The sequence below is a fragment of the Dipteris shenzhenensis genome, chromosome 11, assembly GCF_047967505.1.
Source record: "Dipteris shenzhenensis isolate YYH24624 ecotype China chromosome 11, Dip_SZ_1.0, whole genome shotgun sequence".
NCBI lineage: Eukaryota > Viridiplantae > Streptophyta > Polypodiopsida > Gleicheniales > Dipteridaceae > Dipteris > Dipteris shenzhenensis.
In genome coordinates, this window is record NC_141606.1 from 28488547 (window position 1) to 28511689 (window position 23143).

Genomic DNA, 23143 nt, shown 5'->3' on the forward strand with positions numbered 1-23143 from the left:
GCATGAATAGTTTAAAATTTTCTTTTTTCACAGAGTTAGCATCACAATCTTAGTTAAAGTTTGTTCCAAAATAATGTATTTGTTTTAATCACAATTAAAAATGTTTCAAACAAAGAGCTAAGCTAGAGATATTATCAAAATTCTCATTAGTAAAGTCTAAAACAATAATTTAATTAATCCTCTCCCTATCCCACTCCCTATTCATGTCCCTCTCCCTCTCCACTTCTCTCTATCTCCCCCTTCCATTCCCTCTATCTCTACAATCTGCTTCATGGCCGATGATGTGATCGACTAGATGAACTGACCGATCGATGATATCAACAAAGGCTAATATCATCAACCGAGTTACTATCAAATCAATGATGTCATCGTGTAGCCCAGTTGATGATTGCATAGATGAAGCAACAACATGCATGGAAAGGGAGACAAAAAGAGAGAGAGGGAGAGGTTGAGGTTGAGGAAGAGAAGAGAGGGAGATAGAGGGAGAGAATCTCATACCTCAGCAAGCTTGTCCACATGAAACTCAACTAAAAACTAGTTTGTAGTCTAATAAAGTAGTTATAAGTTAATTAAGTCTCATAAAAGCATGTTTTTCAAAAACACATCTGCTTTTTATTTTGCAAAATCACATTGCTTTTTAGTTAAATTTATTACTATATTTAGAAATACTAATGGCAAATTATGAACATTTTATAGTTTTTTTCAAAACAAATTTGGAAAACTTTAAAACATATGAAATCAACTCAAAGCAAGACATATATTCAACTACAATCAACTATATTAAAAAATATAGATCACTAAACCATAGGAAAAAGCTTCATACCTAGTGACTTCTCCTACTCTCAAATGCTCTTTGCAAATAATGAGAATACAAAGGGAAGGCCCCATATTTAGAAAAAATATTTCTATTTTTGGAAAATTTCCTTTGATCAAAACCCTGAACCTAAACCCCACCTTTTCCATTGAAGGATATAATTTCCACCGATCATTGTTGCATGGACATTTCAGTCATCACTATTGAAGCCTCAATATTAGCATGGGAGGTTTGTTTGACACTCACCTGTCACAAGGTGGAAAGAACGTTGGAATGGCAGAAGGTGGAGAGAACGCTCGAGGGTGGAGGGTGGAGAGAAAACGCTGGAGGAAGTGGGGGGCTTTCTGTAGCAATGAGGACAAGGGCATTGGCGGCAGCGAATGTGGAAGCCGGAAATGGTATAATGATAGAGAGGAGTGGGCAATTTTGATAGTTTCATCCGATGCAGCCAGTCCAACATTGCAATGCTGGGCTCGAACTCGTGAAATCGTCCATGCCAGTAGAGCAGTCTACCGCTAGAGGAGTACGGAAAGGGAGGGGGGAAGCCTTTCCCTCTCATAAAATAGCGAGCGGGTTTTTTGGGCAGGGGCAATATCCATTCTACAAAATTTTGAATCCAATGGCTGAGATTGCGTTAGGTGTGACCCTAGCCGTTGACGAGGGAGACTTGCAACATGGGGCTAGTAGGGCTGGGCCAGCCCTATTTGGGCGGCAGGGGAGGCTCTCTTATATTTGTTGTGAGAAATGAAGAATGCTTGAAAACATGAGGAAAAGTCAAGAACATATGAGAGAGACGTACACACTAAATTATTCTAGAATGTAGAACCGAGACCAACCTTTCAAGGATGGCTCGCCACTACGTCGTTGGTTTCACACCTGGAAAAGCCGGTTTCACACGTGAAGAATTGGCGGACAGGGTCGCGCGCTGGCGTGGCGTAGCGCACACAGGGGCGTGCGGTGACGTGGCCGAGAGCGGCAGTGAACTGACGAACAGCACCGAAATCGCAGGGGCGTGTGCCAAGCCCGCATAACCACTCATCCTTGTCAAACGTTGACAATTAAAAGAACGGACGAGAGGACGACGCCATCCGAACAGCTGGAAAAGTGGACGACAGGGGCGCACGCTGGCGTGGCAATAGGTGACAACCATGTGTCCAATCTAAGACACTGACGAAACGAAGTGGACTAATTGCCTAGGACATGCATTCCCCATCGTTCAAAATTGGGCTTTCCGATCAGCTCAGTTTGAAGCTTTCTTCCATGGCGATTCCAAGCTTCGGCGTACTTTGGCTATGGAGTCTACCCTCACGCCTTCCCATCTTCTTCCTCCTCATCTCCATAGCTTCAAAGACCTCTCATGCCCTAGCTTCTACCACCACCAATGGCAACACCTCTGCTGCCGCTCTCCTTGCCTTCAAGCAATCCATCCTCTCCGACCCATCCAGCTTCCTCTCCTCCTGGTCCTCTTCCTCCCCCGATCACTACTGCTCCTGGAATGGCGTCGTTTGCTCCGACTCCACCCAACAGGTTGTCGCCCTCCTCCTCGACTCCAACCAGTTCTCTGGTTCCATCTCTCCCATCCTCTCCGACCTCCCTCACCTCGCTTACCTCAACCTTTCCAACAATAGCTTCTCCGGTTCCGTCCCCCCCCAGCTCGGCTACCTCTCCTCCCTCACCCACCTCGACCTCAATACCAATCTTCTCACAGGCCCTATCCCCGACTCCCTCTCTAATTGCTCCCAGCTCCAGTACCTCGACCTCAGCAAAAACTCCATGTCTTGGACCTTCCCTCCTTACCTTGCAAACTTCACCTCCCTCGTCTACTTCGACATATCTGACAACGTTATCCGAGGTGAGCTCCCGTCTGACATTGGTCGCCTCTCCAAGCTGCAGTTCTTTCAAGCGTATAGTGCGTCTCTCACAGGCTCCCTTACCGGCCAGATACCTGTTTCCATTACCAATTGTACAAATCTGCTTTGGATGGATCTGTCGGGAAACCTTCTTGCCGGGTGGATTCCTCCTAATTGGAGTCAAGTTAGCTCACTGGAGTATTTGAACGTCGGAGATAATCTCCACCTTGTTGGGACAATACCGCCTTCTCTAGGCAATTGTACTATGTTGACGAGATTGAGTCTTCACAACAACTCGCTCACGGGGAAGATCCCTGACGAGGTAGGCAAGCTCACCCAACTGCAGCAATTTAGAGTATATTTGAACAGCCTTTCCGGCATCCTCCCTCCCTCAATTACAAACTGCACCGATTTGATCAAGTTGGAAGTAGCTATAAATAATTTCTCGGGTCCCCTTGCACCGGACATAGGGCGACTAACGCAGCTGCAGTGGCTCACGCTCTCCCACAATCCCAATCTTGGAGGAACAATACCAGAATCGATTGGCGGATGTGTCAAGCTCCTTTACCTTTACTTAACTGGCTGTGGAGTTGGAGGGAGTTTACCCAGCTCTTTCTTCAATTTGACCTCTCTGATTGAACTCAGACTTAATTCAAATCATTTTTCAGGAACCTTGTCTGAGGACGTCCGCAAATTCAGGTCGCTGCAAAACTTGCTTTTGAGTGACAATTCTTTTGTTGGAAGCGTCCCCATAGGACTAGGTGAGCTCAAGAGCCTCCAAGGTCTGGAATTGGCAAGTAATTATCTCAATGGCTCGATACCTGCTGAATTGTCGGGTTGCATATCGCTCGTAGACTTGGATCTTTCTGAGAATGGGCTCTTTGGGATGGTACCGGATTCCATTGGTCAGCTCCAATATCTGAACGATCTTCATTTGGACGGAAATCAGCTGACAGGAAGCATACCGGAAAGTTTAGGGAGCTTGGCCAGATTGCAGAATTTCACAATAGCTCACAATATGCTAGCAGGATCAATTCCCGTAGCGCTGGCTAGTCTTCGCACCCTCAGTATCCAGTTGGACTTGTCCTACAATAACTTGACGGGGTCGATTCCTTCAGCGTTGGGCGGTATGGTTATGGTGCAGGTGATCAATCTTGCTGAAAATAAGTTCTCTGGAGAAATACCTTCGAGTTTAGGACAGTGCCAGGGGTTGCAAATTCTAAGTCTCTCAGGGAACAGTCTTGATGGTAGCATCCCAGACACTTTGGGAAACCTCAGAAGCCTTCAGTATCTTGATCTCTCGAGCAACCAACTGTCGGGTAGCCTTCCCTCTTCTCTTGGAATGCTCCTGGACCTTACATTCTTGAACGTCTCCTTGAATAGACTGGAAGGAAGTATACCTTCGTCTGGAATCTACTTAAACTCCTCTTCCGCATCGTTTATCGGCAATCCTGGACTGTGTGGTCGTCCTCTATCCGTCACCTGTGCTTCTGTTAGTCCCGGCCATAAGCACTCGCGAACAGTAGTTATAATAGCTTCTGCCTCGGCAGCTGGCGGAGCCCTTCTATTTGCTATTTTATGTGCCTGCTATTGGTGCTATTACAAGAAACATTTTCGGGGTGAAGGCTCATTAGGCTCGAATTCTGAGGCCGAAGATGAGTGGTTCGACCTTGAACGACCGCTGTTCAAGGCTTGGACGGCCAGGGAACTGAGGGCAGCTACAAACGACTTCGACGACGCCAACCGGATCGGTGCAGGAAGCGTTAGCGTCTGCTACAAAGCAGTGCTAGAAGAAGCGAAGGGCAAGAAGGTAGTTGCCATCAAGAGGCTAAACTCACATAGCAGCGGGTGGGAAGCTCGGAGGAGTTTTATCAACGAGCTGAAAACCCTATGCAAGATGAGGCACCGGCATCTGGTGAAGGTGCTTGGCTACTGCGTTGACGAAGGAGAAAATGCATTGGTGCTGGAGTTCATGGAGAACGGGAATCTGGACGAGCATCTACATTTTGCTGGAACCAAGTTGAGCTGGAAGCAGCGGCTCAATGTAGCTGCGGATGTTGCCGAGGGATTGGTGTACCTCCATCACGAGTATGTTCAGCCGATCATACACTGCGATTTGAAGCCCAAAAACATTCTGATGAGCTCGAATATGGTGGCTCACATCGCTGACTTTGGCATCGCGAGGCTGCTGGAAAGGAATCAACCGGACGATGTGACGATAAGCAACTTCAGGGGAACTTTTGGGTACGCTGCTCCAGGTGCGTTTTCCTGCGTGACCGATTTCCGGTATTACGTTCATCGTCGGAATCGACTGCGTGCTTGCCAGCTTCACATTTTGCGGTTGATCGTCTAGGAAACAGTGATCGTCGGAAACAGCATGATGGGTTGGACTCAATCGATTCTGTCATACGAAACTATGAATATAGTCTATCTATTGCTCATCGTTTGCTGTATGTACTTTATTTAATGCTATAGTGGACTTGGCTCTTCACCACTCCTTTCTAAAACTTGATATATTGACTTGTTGTCTTGCGCTGTGCAGAGTGCGCGGGCGGCTCACGGATATCTGTCAAGGCGGACGTGTACAGCTACGGGGTGCTGTTGATGGAGATGGTGACGGGGTGGAGGCCGACGAGCGAGGAGCTACATGAGCGAGGGGTGAGTCTGGTGAACTGGGCGACGACGGCATACGAGAGAGGGAGGACGATGGAGGTGGTGGAAACAGAGATACGAGGAGAAGTCACGAGCAGCAACGAGGTGAAGGAGGAGGTAGAGGAGGTGGTGGCGATGGCGGTGAGGTGCACGAGCAGCAGAAGCAAGGAGAGGCCGAGCATGAAGGAGGTGAGGAATGTGATGGTGAGGCTGATGAGCAGAACGGGGGGTTTGCCATATCCTCCCATTGATGAGCTCCTCCAACAAGCTGATGAGGAGGAGGACCAGGTTGCACCTCCTCCCACTTTGCTCCTCGACCCCAGCATCCAACTCTCTTGACCCTCCCTTATCTTGGATCTTTTGATCTTGTAATTCCTTGTGCCATCCATGAGTTCTTTTACGCCATGTTAGGGTTGAATAAAAGTTCCCTCGAACGCCTTACTCGGGTAATATTGTTTTGGGTAATATTGAAAACAGACTCTTTGTGCTTAGTTCATACCAAGTCTAATGGCATTATAAGAGGAGTGTAAGGGAAATTTAAGAGGAGAGTAGTTACTACAAATTTACTTTAATGGATCCAAAGGAAATTTGAGTACAATCAATGTTGAGATATATCTTTGAAAAAGCTCACACAATCTCTATGGATGGAGAGAGAGAGAGAGAGAAAGAAATGATGATGATGACAATGACGCCACTAATTGTTTTAACATCAATGGAGTTTGAATCGACCTATGAGATCTATGATAGGTTAAAAGCCAATATATCTATGATAGAGAGAGAGAGAGAGAGAGAGAGAGAGCTCCAAAAGACTCCAAAAAAATGCTTATTTCAACCTAGAGAAAAATATGTGAAAAGGTATCTTGGCTACAAAAAGGAGAGGGCATATCTCTTCCACTCTCGACTCTCGTGGTCTACTCTATAAGAGGGGGGTAAATACTACATATACTATTTTTAAAATGAATCCAAAGAAATTTCTAATGCAATGCAAGTTGAAATAAATCTATATATTTTAAAAGGATCCAAAGAATTTTTCAAATGCAATGCAAGTTGAGATAAATCTATGACAACACACACACACACACGCGCGCGTGCACGAGAGAGAGAGAGAGAGAGAGAGAGAGGGGACCTAAAGCCAAAAGACTCCAAAATTTTACTTATTTCAACCTAGAGAATCATGTTTGCAGAGGTCTATTGTATACAAAAAGGAGAGGGAATCTCTCCTCGAGTCCCCTTCTCTCTCCTCTAGACTAGTCAATGAGTTTTTTCATTAGTAAGGAGATGGAATCTCTCCTCGAGTCCCCTTGTCTCTTTTAGACTAGTTAATAATTTTTTTCATTAGTTCTTGTGATGTTTCATAAAACCCAAATCTCAAATCCTCAATATTCATTGTTAGCCTATTGCAATGCAAGGATTAGGTGGTCATTTTTTAAAAAGGATTTAAACAAATTTGGCTCAGGCATTTTAATAAGGCTAGGTTCATACCACCCAGTGACCATCCTCCAAAAGGTCATCTGAACGGTTGCCATCCTAATTTGCCCAATGCGAGGAGTAGGCCTAGACACTGACACAAAAATTTTGTGTGTGGCCCATGAAGGCCACCCACTCCATGGCCAACTCCTCCAAATGTTACATAATTGGCCATTCAATTTCCTCCAATAATAACACATTGGTGACATAAATTGGTAGCTTGCTAAGTGTGGGCTAGTGTGAACCACCTCACATCCTCCAATTCTATTTCTTCCTCCATGCGTGGACGGATGGAGGAAGAAATAGATCTCAACCACCACCCCCACCGTCGCTGCCCCCCCTTTCAACATCACAGGCCTCTCCTCTACCACTCTAAATAAATCTCAACCACCACCCCCACCGTCGCTGCCCCCCCCTTCCCCCCCCCCCCCCTTTCAACATCACAGGCCTCTCCTCTACCACACACTCATTCACCTCGCTCCTCTCCCTTTGCTCTCTCTCTCTCTCTCTCCACTCTCCCCCTCCATTCTCCCTCCCACTCACCCTCCCTCTCTGTATAGTTGATATGATAGCCTCTGAAATGCTCGCGAGCCTCTAGAAGCTTCGTGCGTCATCATCCATTAATATTATTCCATCACTTACCTTAATCTCCCATCTACTCTCCCACTGCTAATTAATCCCACGATTAATGCTCATCGTGGGTGCCTACTCATCTCCACTCCCCTTGAACCCCCCTCTCCTCTACTTCCCCCTACAATAATTCTTGGAGGATTTTATTTTAGCTTTTGCTTGAGCTATTGAATTTCATCTAATAATAGGGATTATTGGTTTCACCACCTCATCATTTCAGCTAACAACGATTTGTGGTTTCACCACTTCATCATCATGGATGATTTTTTCCTCTTAGTTTCATTAAGAAGTGAAACTTTATATTCAAGTCGAAAGTTTGTATGCCCTAATAAACATAAAGGATTGAAATATTCACAAAGATTTGAAACTTTTATGGGAAAAAATTTAAAGTTTTGCCAGGATTTACAACTCTTTCTTCAAATTTCAAAAGAAAATATTTAAATTCTAATATGTTCTATTGATATTATGAAACTTTCATAAACTTTCGCCACGATTTTATATTAATATTTAAGTATATCTTCGATAAAAACATCCATGCTCAGCATTTTTAGAAGCATCTTCAATACTCGTAAAAGAAACCACTTTTATCATCATTTGCATTGTTGTAAAGGTTGCTAGGACGAAGTTGTTAGAAGTTTGGTAATTTACTTATAAAACCAGCCCACCTCCCATAATGAATAGAGGAGGAGGGTTCTCCTTATTTTATTGTATCATGTATTCCATGCTAGGGAAAGGGCTCACTCTTCAAACATGTAACATAGTATATTTTAGCAAGAAATCAATTTTTAAAATCAAGTGACTTACATGACATGTACATGCTCAGGGGATTAAATAAATGCTCTTACATATGATCTTCATATGATTAATTCATGTGAATGTATAGGGGGGATATGTAAATCCAACATCATATTTTATGCTTGCTCACTTTGATAGTGACACCTCCTCCCCCTTTTTAGATTCCATGCCTAATTGCATGGTCATGAATGAAAGAGACTATCGAACGACAATATAGGGACCTAACCTAATTCATCCATTAGTTTGGTCACCTATATTTCTATTTACTTATTCTAAAGGCCCTTACTCTCAACAAATTAATCCATACATATAACTTTACCTAAGGGTAGTGGTAATTGAAAAGGATTTCTTTTTCAATGGAGAAATTCAATTTATCTATTAGGTAGAGTACCACAATTAGGAAAAGGTGAAAGGGATAGCTTCAAAGCTTCATGAATAAGAGGTGACTAAAACTCAAGGCATCCACTTCACACTCTCAAGGTCTTGCCACTATGCTAAATGACAACGTTGTAAAAGAAGCAAAGTATCTAGGTATTATAAGAAAGAAGGGGGCTACTCCCCTCATGAATAGAGGGACTTCTTCATTAACTGAGTGTCCTCTTTACTCGTACCCTATTGCCTTTCCACCCCTCTCCTAGTTCATACATAATTTTTGAATTCTTTTCAATTGGGAGGACCTATTACTACATGCCCATGAATGAGAGTTGTTGAGGAATATGGTGCCATGAGCACTTAATTAGAGGCTAAAGTATGGTACAGGAATGTAGCCACCCTAGGATGTGGACTACATGATATGAGGATGTGGATCAAGGACTCCCACAAGGAGAGATGTGGATTTTAGAGGATCCCACAAGTGTTGACTATTCTAAAGGCTCTCTCTATATAAGAAGCCTATCATGTATTGTTGATTACACATATTGCAATAGATTGAGTGTTTGCTACCCTATGTCTCTCTCATGGTGCTTTGATCCTCCTTGATCCCTCGCTTTCACAAAAGTCTACTCGGTGGAAGCACGTTAAGCCGCTACACTTTTTGTGCTTTTTAGCACTAACAAGATAGCATGAGTTGAAAGCACACACATTCGAGAATGATTCATATTCATTTGATATTTTTATTTTATTAAATAATATTTGTGAGTGCATGAATAATCATAACAAGTCTTGGCCTCAACTCTCATGCAACTAAAGTTGAACAACAATAGAGAGCCTTAATTAGTGTCAACAAGCTCAAAAGGTAATAGGAGGTTGCAAAATCTGTAACGTTTGACATGCTTGTGCAAGCTGGTTATCCATTGGGAAAAAAGCGAGCTCATTTTGGGGCCTTGAGAGAAATTCACAATTTCTTCATTTTTCTTTTCTCTAAAACATAAAAATTTTGGCATAACCTCACTTACGTACGATGCACAATTTGGTATTTTGACATCACAGGCATGTTTGCAGTGGGCCGAAACCCCGGGTATGTCTTTTGAAATGCTAAAAACAGACCCCCGAAGACCCATAGAGGGCCTGCAAAAGACCAAAAAAGGGCCAGAAAACCAGTTGTATAAATGAAAGTGATTTGACAAGTTGGGCAGACCTGCTTGTTTGTATATCGGTTTTCCAAGCTTTTCTGGCCTTTTGTGGGCCTCTAGGGGTCCGTTTTCAGCGTTTCTTGATATGATTCTAGAGGTTTTGGCCCACTCCAAATGCGTCGATGATGCCAAAAATATCAAATTATGCACCATATGTTAGGTAGAGTAAAGTAACTCAAGTATCCTAATTGAATGCAAACTCGGCAGTATTTCTTTTTCTTTTCTTTTTGTGATTTTTTTGAACGTTACATTGTCCCTCGTTTGATTGGTGGAGGGCTATTTTCCTTCTAGGCTAAAAGGCCCCAAAATGAGCTCTTATTTTTTCTAATGACATATGGGAAGGGAAGGAGTGGGGAGCATGGACTCCACAACTCCACAAAGGGAAGGAGACATAAGAGGGAACAAGTTGGAGGGATGCCAGAGCCAGCTCTGAAGGACAATGCCAAAAGAATAGAGCAAGCTGCTCCCGAGGAGGTGTTAGAAAGGGAAGTAGCTGAGCTAGAGGTTTGCCTGAAAACACAAACTACAAAGAGGAGGAGAGTCGACATGCAAGCCCATTGCTAGTTCATCCTTTTTTTATACTTGTTCGTTTTTTCTCTATGGCTATTCTCCACATCGTTTATACACTTTCAACATGCCTCATTCTATGTTCAGGATGATGGAAAGCTCCCAAAGTGGAGTATCCATAGCCAATGAGGTTGTGCCTTACAAAGGAGGCTTTTCATGCTGAATATGGCCTTAGTTTTGACGGAAGCTGATCTCAAAACCTTGAAGGAGTATTAGAGGAGATATGGGGTCTCAAAAGGGCCTCATAAGGAATGGATTAAGTTAATTCTAATTGAGCCCACTATGCTAACCTATGGGCTAAGGGCCCCGTAGCATTGACTCAACTGACATGGTTGAATTTGGGAAACCTTGGCCTTTGGATGGAGGTGAATAGTGGATGGATTAAGGGCCTAGGATGCTCAAAATGATGGACGACTTAAGGGAAGCACCTTTGCTAGACTCCAAACTTTGACAAATAGGAGGGGTATTGAAGAGGGAGAAGGCATCTTTAGTTGTGAACCATTGGATCTTGGGTGGATCTATGGTGGAGATGGATTATAGAATTGAAGGGTGGAGATGGAGGCACATTTTGGAGGGTGGAGATGCAGGAATACAATTGGATGGCTAGGATTGAAGTGCATAATCAATGGCTCAGATTGAAGTGCCTTTTCGGTGCATCTCTCCTCTTGGATCTCCTTCAAAGGGATTGAAGCACCTTTTTGGTGTATCTCCTCCCTTAGATCTCTTTCAAATCTATGGCGGATCTTCCTTCTTTCATCTCCTTCCTTGGATCTATTGCTTGATTAAGGGCTTATATTTGATCCCTCTAATCCTTTGATAGTATCCCTTAGATCTACCCCTTGATCTAATGGCTAGGAGTGCTCTACCACAAATTGGTATCTAGATTCACCCTAAAATGGAAGAAGTTGAAAATGTGTAATTTATGCATGTGCAAAGACCCTCTAATAAATCCAACACTATTTACAATTTGTAATTGTTTCTTTTTCCATGCACTTTCTTGCTATATGGCTCATAAGCATGCCAACGATCATTACATTTCATAATACACAGCATCAAACCCGATAGCATGCTCTTTGGCCTATTTGTGTTTTGAAGCATTTTAGGCCACATTGCACTTGTTTAGGATATCCAATTCTACTGACATGTAACGCAGAAGGGGGGGAACCCGGTAGCTAAAAATTTTGCTACTCCTGTGAATTTTGAATTTTCACACCTCCTACCCAGGAATATTAAGTACTTGCAACTTGCCTTGCCTTGCAAATGCCCTGCAACCCACACGCACCCCGATGTGACCTTGCACATACTTTGGTTTGGCATTGTCTTCTTTTGGGTAAGTTGTCTTCTATTCTTTGCTCACCTCACAAGCTAGCTTCTCTCTGTTCTAGAGGGTCTATTCTGGACTAATCATTGCCATGGTGCAAATGGCAACATGTAGCTTGTTATGGCTTACAAAAGAAGCAAATAGAGGTTGCAAGACAAGAAAGCTAAAAAGCTTGGTCAAGGAACAAGGAACAAATTGTGGGTCAAGGAAAGCATTAGCACATTATCAAAACGGCAACGAAAGATGCTTTTGCAACGTTTACAAAAGGAGAAAGAATGAGAAGAAAGAAGATTCCTTGCAAAGAAATAGTACGGAGCAGTGGAGCAGATGCATGCATTTGATCATTGCCATCACATTGAAGAATACAAGCTGTGGTGTCATCTTTGGTGGGAGCATTCAAGGCAGCAACATCAGGCCATTCAAGTGAATATCAGTCTTGAGTCTTCCTAAGCTTTAGCTTGCATCCTAAAGTTTGTAGAGTAACAACCCTACCAACACCTTGGGAGACGCACACCCAAGAGACGACGCTCTCTAACCTAAGGAATGGCCTACAAAAAGTGAAAGGGGTGCACAGCATAGATCAACTAGTTGCAAAGAGCGCGACATTAGCTATATTGGTATCTTCTAAAACAAAGGAGAAACAACTTCGTCATGCAATGTTGAAGATGTCAATCAAAAGGACCAACATGGCTCTAGCAAAGTTGAACATAGAGTGGAAGCAATGCATGATCATCCTGATCCGAGAAGTCTATGGGCTTCAAGAGAACACAAGAAAAGGAGGGATAGCCTAAGTGCAAAATTCATTGCTAGAGTGACAAAGTTTTGGCATGAAAATACGAGAGTTTCTCCAAAAAGGAAATTTGTAAAAAGCGAACGGGATGTAAGGTGTTTAACGAGAACATGCTTGATACAACACAGGTCAATGGTTGCCTAAACCAGCTGGGTGGTTGTTTGTGTTTGAGCTTGGGGATAGTTTACTTGTTTCATTTCTAGACCAGGATGTTAAAGTAAAGGATCAAGCTCTCCTAGTCATGAGACAACATCCTACTTAAACACTAATCTAAGGAGGATGCATCCTAAGTGCAAACATGATTAAGAGAGTGCTCATGACATGTACCTCAAGTCAATCAGGTTCCAACATGGATTAGCTTGGACTCATAAACATAATCTTGAGTGAATCTGCATTTCTTCTGTTCAACAATACATGATAGGGCTCTTATATAGAGAGTTCCCTTAAAATAGTCAACACTTGTGGGATCCTTTGATCCACATCTCTCCTTTTGGATATCCTTGATCCACATCCTCACATCATGTAGTCCACATCCTAGGGTGGCTACTTTAATTCTTTCATATAGCATACCTTAGCCTTTAATCTATGTGCACATGGCACCATATCTCAATACCTTCCCTTGGTTCCATGATCCATTGGCTATTGCAAGGTGGTCAAATGTGAGTTACAAATACATCACTTCCCATTAGTGCATACATTGCTACATAAGGTGGTCAAGTGTGGCTTTTACATGTCAATATCTCCCCTGGGTGCTTACATGGCTATCAGGTGGTCAAGTTCGGTTTACAAACGTGTGGGCTAAAGGTGGCAAGGTTTTTTGCTTCTCAATACATGTCGATGGGGAGGTAGCAAGCTAAGGGTGTCCACTTCCAGACCACTTTTGGGTGAGTGTGACACTCGCTCGAGTGAAAATACAAAGGTTTTGCTTTGGTGCACAAAGTAGCTTTTATATTATTTTAGTTTATAGGAATATGTAGTTTAATTATAAAATATTTCAAATTTTCAAATGCATTTTAAAGTTTTTTTAAATAATTTTCTTTAATTACATAATTTTTTATTTAAAATGTGAAAATGTATATATTTTGTTTTTTAAAATCATCTATTTAAAAAAAGAGAGATTAAAGTAGTTTTTATGTTATTTTACAAATTAGTGCTATTTTTGTTTAAATTAAAAAATATTTAAATTTTAGTTTTAAAAATCATCTTTTTAAAAAAAAGAAAATAAGAGTTTAAGGTAGCTTTTATGTTATTTAAGTTAGTGAAGTTTTTATTTAAATATCAGAAAGTATATATTTTGTTTTTTAAAATCATCTATTAAAAAAAAAGAGATAAAAGTAGTTTGCATGTTATTTTTTAAATTAGTGAAGTTTTGAATTAAATATAACGTTCAAATTTTATTTTTAGAAATCATCTATTAAAAAAAAGAAAATAAGAGTTTAAAGTAACATCTAATTTAATTATAAAATATTTCAAAATTTCAAATGCATTTTAAAGTTTTTTTTAATAATTCTTTTTAATTACGTAATTTTTTATTTAAAATGTGAAAATGTAGATATTTTGTTTTTTAAAATCATCTATTTAAAAAAAGAGAGATTAAAGTAGTTTTTATGTTCTTTTTCAAATTAGTGCTAGTGCGAGTTTTATTTAAATTAAAAAATGTTTAAATTTTAGTTTTAAAAATCATCTTTTAAAAAAATAAAAAATAAGAGTTTAAGATAGCTTTTATGTTATTTAAGTTAGTGAAGTTTTTATTTAAATATCAGAAAGTATATATTTTATTTTTTAAAATCATCTATTTAAAAAAAAGAGATAAAAGTAGTTTGCATGTTATTTTTTAAATTGAATTGAATATAACATTTAAATTTTGTTTTTAGAAATCATCTATTAAAAAAAAGAAAATAAGAGTTGAAAGTAATATCTAATTTAATTATAAGATATTTCAAAATTTTAAATGCATTTTAAAGTTTTTTTAAATAATTTTTTTTAATTACATAATTTTTTATTTAAAATGTGAAAATGTATATATTTTGTTTTTCAAAATCATCTATTTAAAAAAAGAGAGATTAAAGTAGTTTTATGTTATTTTTCAAATTAGTGCTATTTTTATTTAAATAAAAAAACATTTAAATTTTAGTTTTAAAAATCATCTTTAAAAAAAAGAAAATAAGAGTTTAAGGTAGCTTTTATGTTATTTAAGTTAGTGAAGTTTTTATTTAAATGTGAGAAAGTATATATTTTATTTTTTAAAATCATCTATTTAAAAAAAAGAGATAAAAGTAGTTTGCATGTTAATTTTTAAATTAGTGAAGTTTTGAATTAAATATAACGTTTAAATTTTGTTTTTAGAAATCATCTATTAAAAAAAAGGAAGTAAGAGTTTAAAGTAATATCTAATTTAATTATAAAATATTTTAAATTTTCAAATGCATTTTAAAGTTTTTTCAAATAATTTTTTGTAATTACGTAATTTTTTATTTAACATGTGAAAATGTATATATTTTATTTTTTAAAATCATCTATTTAAAAAAAGAGAGATTAAGGTAGTTTTTATGTTATTTTTTAAATTAGTGCTATTTTTATTTAAATAAAAAAACGTTTAAATTTTAGTTTTAAAAATCATCTTTTAAAAAAAAAGAAAATAAGAGTCTAAGGTAGCTTTTATGTTATTTAAGTTAGTGAAGTTTTTATTTAAATGTCAAAAAGTATATATTATGTTTTTTTTAATCATCTATTTTTAAAAAAAGAGATTAAAGTAGTTTGCATGTTATTTTTTAAATAAGTGAAGTTTTGAATTAAATATAACCTTTAAATTTTGTTTTTAGAAATCATATATTTAAAAAAAGAAATTATTGCTGTGTGTGTTTATCTATCTTTATGTGGAATATTATAGATTATATAGTTGGTTAAGAGCTGTTTCATAATTTAGGTAGAGTAAGTAGGCTGAGTTAACAAGCTAGAGCAAGATGATCTAGTTAAGGCCTAGTCAAAAAGTTGTTTAGGGCTAGCTATTCCCAACTAGCTAGGAGCCAGTCATGCCAACCAATCATTCAACAGATGCTCCAAGTCAAGCAGTATAACCAGGGTTATCTCAATGACCATAACCTATCTCTATCCTATAAATATTGTCATTTCCTATACATTCTATACATTTCAAGATGCTATTCTACTTTAGTTTGGCATATGTTTAGAAGTGCAATTTGACTTCCACTTGCAATTACTGGTAGGTGCATTTGTCCACCTTCATGTGGAATATTCTAGTATGCAGGTCTTGCCTTGGGTTATATCTTTCAAGTTAGCATCTATTCCTTGTAGTCCATTTTAGTGTATTGTACATAACATTTTCTTTCTATCACTCAGTATCTTTACATCTCTCTTCCAAAAATACACCTCTACTACATACTTTGACATGCTAGTAGAACCCATGGTAGTCTAGAGCCTCAAAAAATGGAGGGAGCATCTAGAACACAAGCTATTTGCTATTAATTATAGCAAGGGTGGGTAGTATAGACAAGGAGAATGAGCTTGAAGAAACCGACTTTCTAAAATAAACAACTTGTAAATAATTGTAAATACGAATTGAATTTGCAACATAGCACTGTTGTAGGCATAGCCACACATTTGGCCCATCTACCGATAGGTGCATAGGATGATCCCAACGACATCCTACCTCATCAAGGAGTACGTACAAATAGTTTTCATTACGTAAATAGATTATAAGTCATATTGAATAAAATATTATTTTCATTACCCAAATAGAATATTAATTTCCATGTGTTTTTTTTGTGCATGCGCTAGCCAGCGCACAGGTTCTGGCACCACTGTTTGTATGCAAATAGCGATTTTGAGAGCTGAGATGAGAGCACTGTAGGATGCTAGGGCACCCCCTCACTTGGTTGCGAGTCTAGATTCAATCATTGATGCTCTGGGTCGATTGGACATAGTTGAGGACGTTGTGGATACCTTTCAGGCACAGGCTGAGGCAAAGATCACTGGTCATGGCTTGGATTGGAGAGCCATTCGAGAGTTGTTTGAGCGTGAGTCACCTCACAGGCAGGCCTTAGAGGATATGTTTTGGGATGGTCACACTGAAGCGATGCGACCACGATTAGGGCTGCCCTTTCATATTTTACGTTGTAGGCACCCCGTCATAGCAGCACACATTTATCCAAGATATCTCGCTACGAATGGTGGTCGATTACCTCACAACCGTTAGAAAGCCAGGTCATTTGCCATGTAGCTATACGCCGATTTTGTGCTTGGTCATCGGGTAGACTACCTTAGTACCCATCCAAGATCAGGAGCGGGACATGGTAGGATGGGGCATCAGGAGCATCAGACTACAGGTGTTAGCGTCGACGTGAGGCACCAGAGCTGCACACTATCCCTGCACCAGCATTGCGAGCTATTGGAGGATGGATTAGGGGGGATGTTCATTCAGTGGCATCATCCTTGCACGACATGGTCTCTGCCCTATCGAGATCACTTTCAATTCCACCTCCCACATCTATGGAGCCTCCCACATCTACACCACCTCCCACATCTACACCACCTCAGCATGAGTTGGAGACTCGAGACGGACGGATTGCAGAGTTGGAGGCATTATTGACCGAGTCTAGGGACGAGGTTAGTTATTCTGATTATTTTAGTTTATTTTTTTGTTGCGTGTTTTGAACTGAAGTTTTTTTGTTAATTCTCACCATGTACGCGACATGTTTGCATTGCAGGCACATCTATTGCGATAGGATATGGAGTCTCGTGTACGACTATTGGAGGCAGATTTGGAGGAGCAGAGGATTCAAACACGCATATCGTACCATCGAGGGGAGCACTATATTTTGCAGTTGAGACATATTAGTCATGATCCATCTCGCCATAGGATCGACCCCAGCATGGCCCTGTACCCCGCTCCTCCTATAAATGTGCTGACTAGGACACCCATAGATGCACCAGTCATAGCCAGGCTTCCTACTACCACTTGCGTCCTTTTCCACGAGGAGTTTGACACTGTAGGGTGGTTTGGACTAGGACGCGGCCACATCGTACATCTCCATTGCATGACTCGCCACATGGTGGCACGATTAGTGTGCCCTGTATGCTTTGCTGACATTGATGTGGCCACATACAGAGGACTAGGCATGGATGACCTGTATCCTGGTCATCGTCAGGCCATTGATCCATTTGCCCGCATGGTCTTGACAGAGCACTATAGGGAGGAGGCACAGAGAGCTTTGCTGCAGCAGGAGGGTGCTGATACGTTAGTGGTTGCAGTGTGTGTTCCGCAACGTTTCTCATATGGTGATTTTATGCCAGGTGACGAGGCACGACCAGAGGAGCCACACCGTATTGAGTGAGAGACAGAGCTTTAGATATCATTGCAGTAGTGGGTGGAGCAGTAGCTTGGGCGGGACCGAGACCAGCATCTTCTACATGTAGAGACGATTACTCGCGTTGGATTTGAGGCACGAGTATTCACAGATGCACGACTTTGGGAGCTGAGACGCGCATACATAGAGGAGGCGAGGGAGGTAGAGATGGCAGCAGTGGCTCGTGCAGCATGCCCTCCTCTTCATCAAAATGAGGCTGGCCCATCTCATGTAGGAGATGACGCTAGCCCATCTGATCCGGCTTTGCCTGACAGCACACACAGCGGATGGTTGGGCAGTGGGACATACAGGAGCCACGTCAGAGGATGACTAGAGGATCATATGTGGAGTTATCAGATTCTGATTCAGGATGATTGTTTAGGCTTCACACATATCTTGTTTAGGGATGCACTTCTGCACAATGATGATGATGATGTACACATTCATTTTGGTACTTTCATGATATTGTTCTTACTTTTATGATGTATGAGCATTTTCGTACTTTCATGATGTTCTTCTTACTTTGTTTATCTCAGTTCATAGTTTGTTCAAATCTAACATAAACATTTAAAATTAGGAGTATGACTTTGAATTTCAAATATCTCAATTCACACATCTAATACATAAGGTATTTTAAAAATAATGCCATGTGAAGTAATTGTAAACATTAAGCATTGAAAAAGTGTTCAAGTATAAGGTCTCTCTCTCTCTCTCTCTCTCTCTCTTCTCTCTCATGCTATGAACTTTATCATTTTGAATATCATATTGAATTTCGCATATATCAATGCTTGTAATTATTACACTAAACCTAAGAGCCATGTGAAGTTTCATCCCCACGTGCGTATTTAAAATTAAGAGTATGATTTTGAATTTCAGATATCTCAATTCACACATCTAATACATAAGGTATTTTAAAGATAATGCCATGTGTCGTAATTGTAAACATTAAGCATTGAAAAGGTGTTCAAGTATAAGGTCTCTCTCTCTCTCTCTCTCTCTCTCTCTCTCTCTCTCTCTATCTATCTATCTATCTCTCTCTCTCTTTCTAGAGCTCTCTCGTGCTATGAACTTTATCATTTTGAATATCATATTGAATTTTGTATATATCAATGCTTGCAATTTTTCATACGTAGTTACTAGTAGGGATTATAACTTCCACGTGGCACATACGAAATCAGTTGGAGACTAAATCTTGCATGGATGTATGCATTATACCTTCCACGTGGCGCATACCAAATCAGTTGGAGACCAAATCTTGCATGGATGTACGTCTAGGGTAGCCTAAGCGCCGTGCAAAGTTTAATCCCCAACAGATAAGTCCACATGCATATTTGGTTAGTACGTGTGCCATTTTTCATACGCAGTCACTAGTAGGGAGTGCTTGCAAAAATGTACGCATTATACCTTCCACGTGGCACATACCAAATCAGTTGGAAACCAAATCTTGCGTGGATGTACGTCAAGGCTAGCCTAAGAGCTGTGCAAAGTTTCATCCCCAACAAGGTTTAGGGTTTAGGGTTTTTTAGGGTTTAGGTTTTAGGATTTTTTAGGATTTAGGGTTTTTTAGGGTTTAGGGTTTAGGATTTAGGGTTAAGGGTTTAGGATTTAGGGTTAAGGGTTTAGGGTTTAGTCGTGCTAGTAGGGATTGTAAAAAAATATGCATTATACCTTCCACGAGGCACATACCAAATCAGTTGGAGACCAAATCTTGCATGGATGTACGTGTAGGGTAGCCTAAGAGCCGTGCGAAGTTTTATCCCCAACAGGGTTTAGGGTTTAGTCATGCTAGTAGGGATTTGTAAAAATCTACGCATTATACCTTCCACGTGGCGCATACCAAATCAGTTGGAGACTAAATCTTGTGAGGATGTACGTCTAGGAGGGTAGCCTAAGAGCCGTGCAAAGTTTAATCCCCAACAAATAAGTCCACATGCGTATTTGGTTAGTACGTGCACAATTTTTCATACGTAGTTGTGCTAGTAGGGATTGTAAAAATGTACGCATTATACCTTCCATGTGGCGCATACCAAATGAGTTGGAGACCAAATCTTGTGTGGATGTACATCTAGGGTAGCCTAAGAGCCGTGCAAAGTTTAATCCTCAACAGGTAAGTCCACACGCGTATTTCATTAGTACATGCGTCATTTTTCATACGTAGTCATGCTAGTAGGGATTGTAAAAATGTACGCATTATACCGTCCACGTGGTGCATACCAAATCAATTTGAGACCAAATCTTGCATGGATGTACGTCTAGGGTAGCCTAAGAGCCGTGCGAAGTTTCATATACCCAACAGGGTTTAGGGTTTCAGGTTTAGGGTTTTTTAGGGTTTAGAGTTTAGGGTTTAGTAATGTATGCATTATACCTTCCACGTGGCGCATACCAAATCAATTGGAGACCAAATGTTACATGGATGTACGTCTAGGGTAGCCTAAGAGCCATGTAAAGTTTCATCCCCAACAGGGTTTAGGGTTTAGGATTTTTTATTGTTTAGGGTTTTTTATGGCTTAGGGTTTAGGATTTAGGGGTTTTTAGGGTTTAGGTTTTAGGAGTTAGGGTTTAGGGTTTAGGATTTAGGATTTAGTCGTGCTAGTAAGGATTTTAAAATTGTACGCATTATACCTTCCACGTGGCGCATACCAAATCAGTTGGAGACCAAATCTTGCATGGATGTACGTCTAGGGTAGCCTAAGAGCCGTGCGAAGTTTCATCCCCAACAAGGTTTAGGGTTTTTTAGGGTTTAGGCTTCTTTAGGGTTTAGGGTTTTTTAGGGTTTAGGGTTTAGGGTTTAGTCATGCTAGTAGGGATTTGTAAAAATCTACACATTATACCTTCCACGTGGTGCATACCAAATCAGTTGGAGACCAAATCTTGCATGGATGTACGTCTAGGGTAGCCTAAGAGCCATGCAAAGTTTAATCCCCAACAGATAAGTCCACATGCGTATTTGGTTAGTACGTGCGCCATTTTTCATACGTAGTTGTGCTAGTAGGTATTGTAAAAATGTACGCATTATACATTCCATGTGGCGCATACCAAATCAGTTGGAGACCAAGTCTTGCATGGATGTACGTCTAGGGTAGCCTAAGAGCCGTGCAAAGTTTAATCCCCAACAGATAAGTCCACACGTGTATTTCGTTAGTACGTGCGCCATTTTTCATATGTAGTCGTGCTAGTAGGGATTGTAAAAATGTATGCATTATACCTTCCACGTGGCGCATACCAAATCAGTTGGAGACCAAATCTTGCATGAATGTACATACGTCTAGGGTAGCCTAAGAGCCGTGTGAAGCTTCATCCCCAACAAGGTTTAGGGTTTAGGGTTAAGGGTTTAGGATTTAGGGTTTTTTAGGATTTAGGGTTTAGGGTTTAGGGTTTTTTAGGATTTAGGGTTTTTTAGGGTTTAGGGTTTAGGTTTTAGTCGTGCTAGTAGGGATTGTAAAAATGTATGCATTATACCTTCCACGTGGCGCATACCAAATCAGTTGGAGACCAAATCTTGCATGGATGTACGTCTAAGGTAGCTAAAAGCTGTGCGAAGTTTCATCCCCAACAGGGTTTAGGGTTTAGGGTATAGGGTTCTTTAGGGTTTAGGGTTTTTTAGGGTTTAGGATTTAGGGTTTAGGGTTTAGGGTTTAGTCGTGCTAGTATGGATTTGTAAAAATCTACTCATTATACCTTCCACGTGGTGCATTCCAAATCAGCTGGAGACCAAATCTTGCGTGGGTGTATGTCTAGGGTAGCCTAAGAGCCGTGCAAAGTTTAATCCCCAACAGATAAGTCCACATGCATATTTGGTTAGTACATGCACCATTTTTCATACATAGTCATGCTAGTAGGGATTGTAAAAATGTACACATTATACCTTCCACGTGGTGCATACCAAATCAGTTGGAGACCAAATCTTGCGTGGATGTACATCTAGGGTAGCCTAAGAGCCATGCAAAGTTTAATCCCCAACACATAAGTCCACATGCATATTTTGTTAGTATGTGCACCATTTTTCATACGTAGTCGTGCTAGTAGGGATTGTACGCATTATACCTTCCATGTGGCACATACCAAATCAATTGGAGACCAAATCTTGCGTGGATGTACGTCTAGGGTAGCCTAAGAGCCGTGCAAAGTTTAATCCCCAACAGATAACTCCACATGCCTATTTGGTTAGTACGTGCGCCATTTTTCATACGTAGTCGTGCTAGTAGGGATTGTAAAAATGTACGCATTATACCTTCCACGTGACGCATACCAAAGCATTTGGAGACCAAATCTTGCATGGATGTATGTCTAGGGTAGGCTAAGAGCCATGCAAAGTTTAATCCCCAACAAATAAGTGCACATGCCTATTTGGTTAGTACGTGCGCCATTTTTCATATGTAGTCGTGCTAGTAGGGATTGTAAAAATATATGCATTATATCTTCCACGTGGCGCATACCAAATCAGTTGGAGACCAAATCTTGCGTGGATGTACGTTTAGGTAGCCTAAGAGCTGTGCAAAGTTTAATCCCCAACAAATAAGTCCATACGCGTATTTCGTTAGTACGTGCGCCATTTTTCATACGTAGTCGTGCTAGTAGGGATTGTAAAAATGTATGCATTATACCTTCCACATGGCGCATACCAAATGAGTTGGCGACCAAATCTTGCATGGATGTACATCTACGGTAGCCTAAGAGCCGTGCAAAGTTTAATCCCCAATAGATAAGTCCACATGCCTATTTGGTTAGTACGTGTGCCATTTTTCATACGTAGTCGTGCTAGTAGGGATTGTAAAAATGTACGCATTATACCTTCCACGTGGCACATACCAAATCAGTTGGAGACCAAATCTTGCGTGGATGTATGTCTAGGGTGGCCTAAGAGCTGTGCAAAGTTTCATCCCCAATAGATAGGTTCACATGCGTATTTCGTTAGTACGTGCATCATTTTTCATACGTAGTCATGCTCGTAGGGACCAATAGACAAGTCCACACGCGTATTTGGTTAGTATGTTAATGAATTTTCTTAGTCACGTTTTTAAAATGTCCTAAAGCACAAAACACAATTACAACATTACTACTAATAAACAATTTTTTGTTTTACAAACACAACAAATCCCATTGAGAAGACAATGGACATCATGTATAAAATAGAATCTAATATAATGATGTGTATGAACGTGTATACAACCATCATAGTGAAATACAAAAGATGAGTCCATGAAAATTACAATGGTACGGTCACATAGTAAGCCTATACATATCGAATACAAAAATATGTAATCAATTAGTGATACCCAATAAAAATCAATCTGATCAATTGATGATCCCAAAAAATATGATA

The 23143-nt window shown here is 40.4% G+C and overlaps 1 protein-coding gene across 1 annotated transcript; it reads left to right on the forward strand.

The window, feature by feature from the left end:
- Positions 1-2014: 2014 nt before the first annotated feature.
- Positions 2015-5857, forward strand: LOC147896862 (uncharacterized). The gene is made up of 2 exons (XM_087381166.1): positions 2015-4922; positions 5207-5857. The coding sequence occupies exons 1-2, from the start codon at positions 2015-2017 to the stop codon at positions 5653-5655; spliced, it is 3357 nt and encodes a 1118-aa protein (XP_087237292.1). The 3' UTR covers positions 5656-5857.
- Positions 5858-23143: the final 17286 nt, after the last annotated feature.

Coding starts and splice junctions, on each gene's coding strand:
- LOC147896862 (XM_087381166.1), top strand. CDS start 2,015: ATGCATTCCCCATCGTTCAAAATTGGGCTTTCCGATCAGCTCAGTTTG. Junction 4,923..5,206: donor TTTTGGGTACGCTGCTCCAG/GTGCGTTTTCCT, acceptor TGCGCTGTGCAG/AGTGCGCGGGCGGCTCACGG.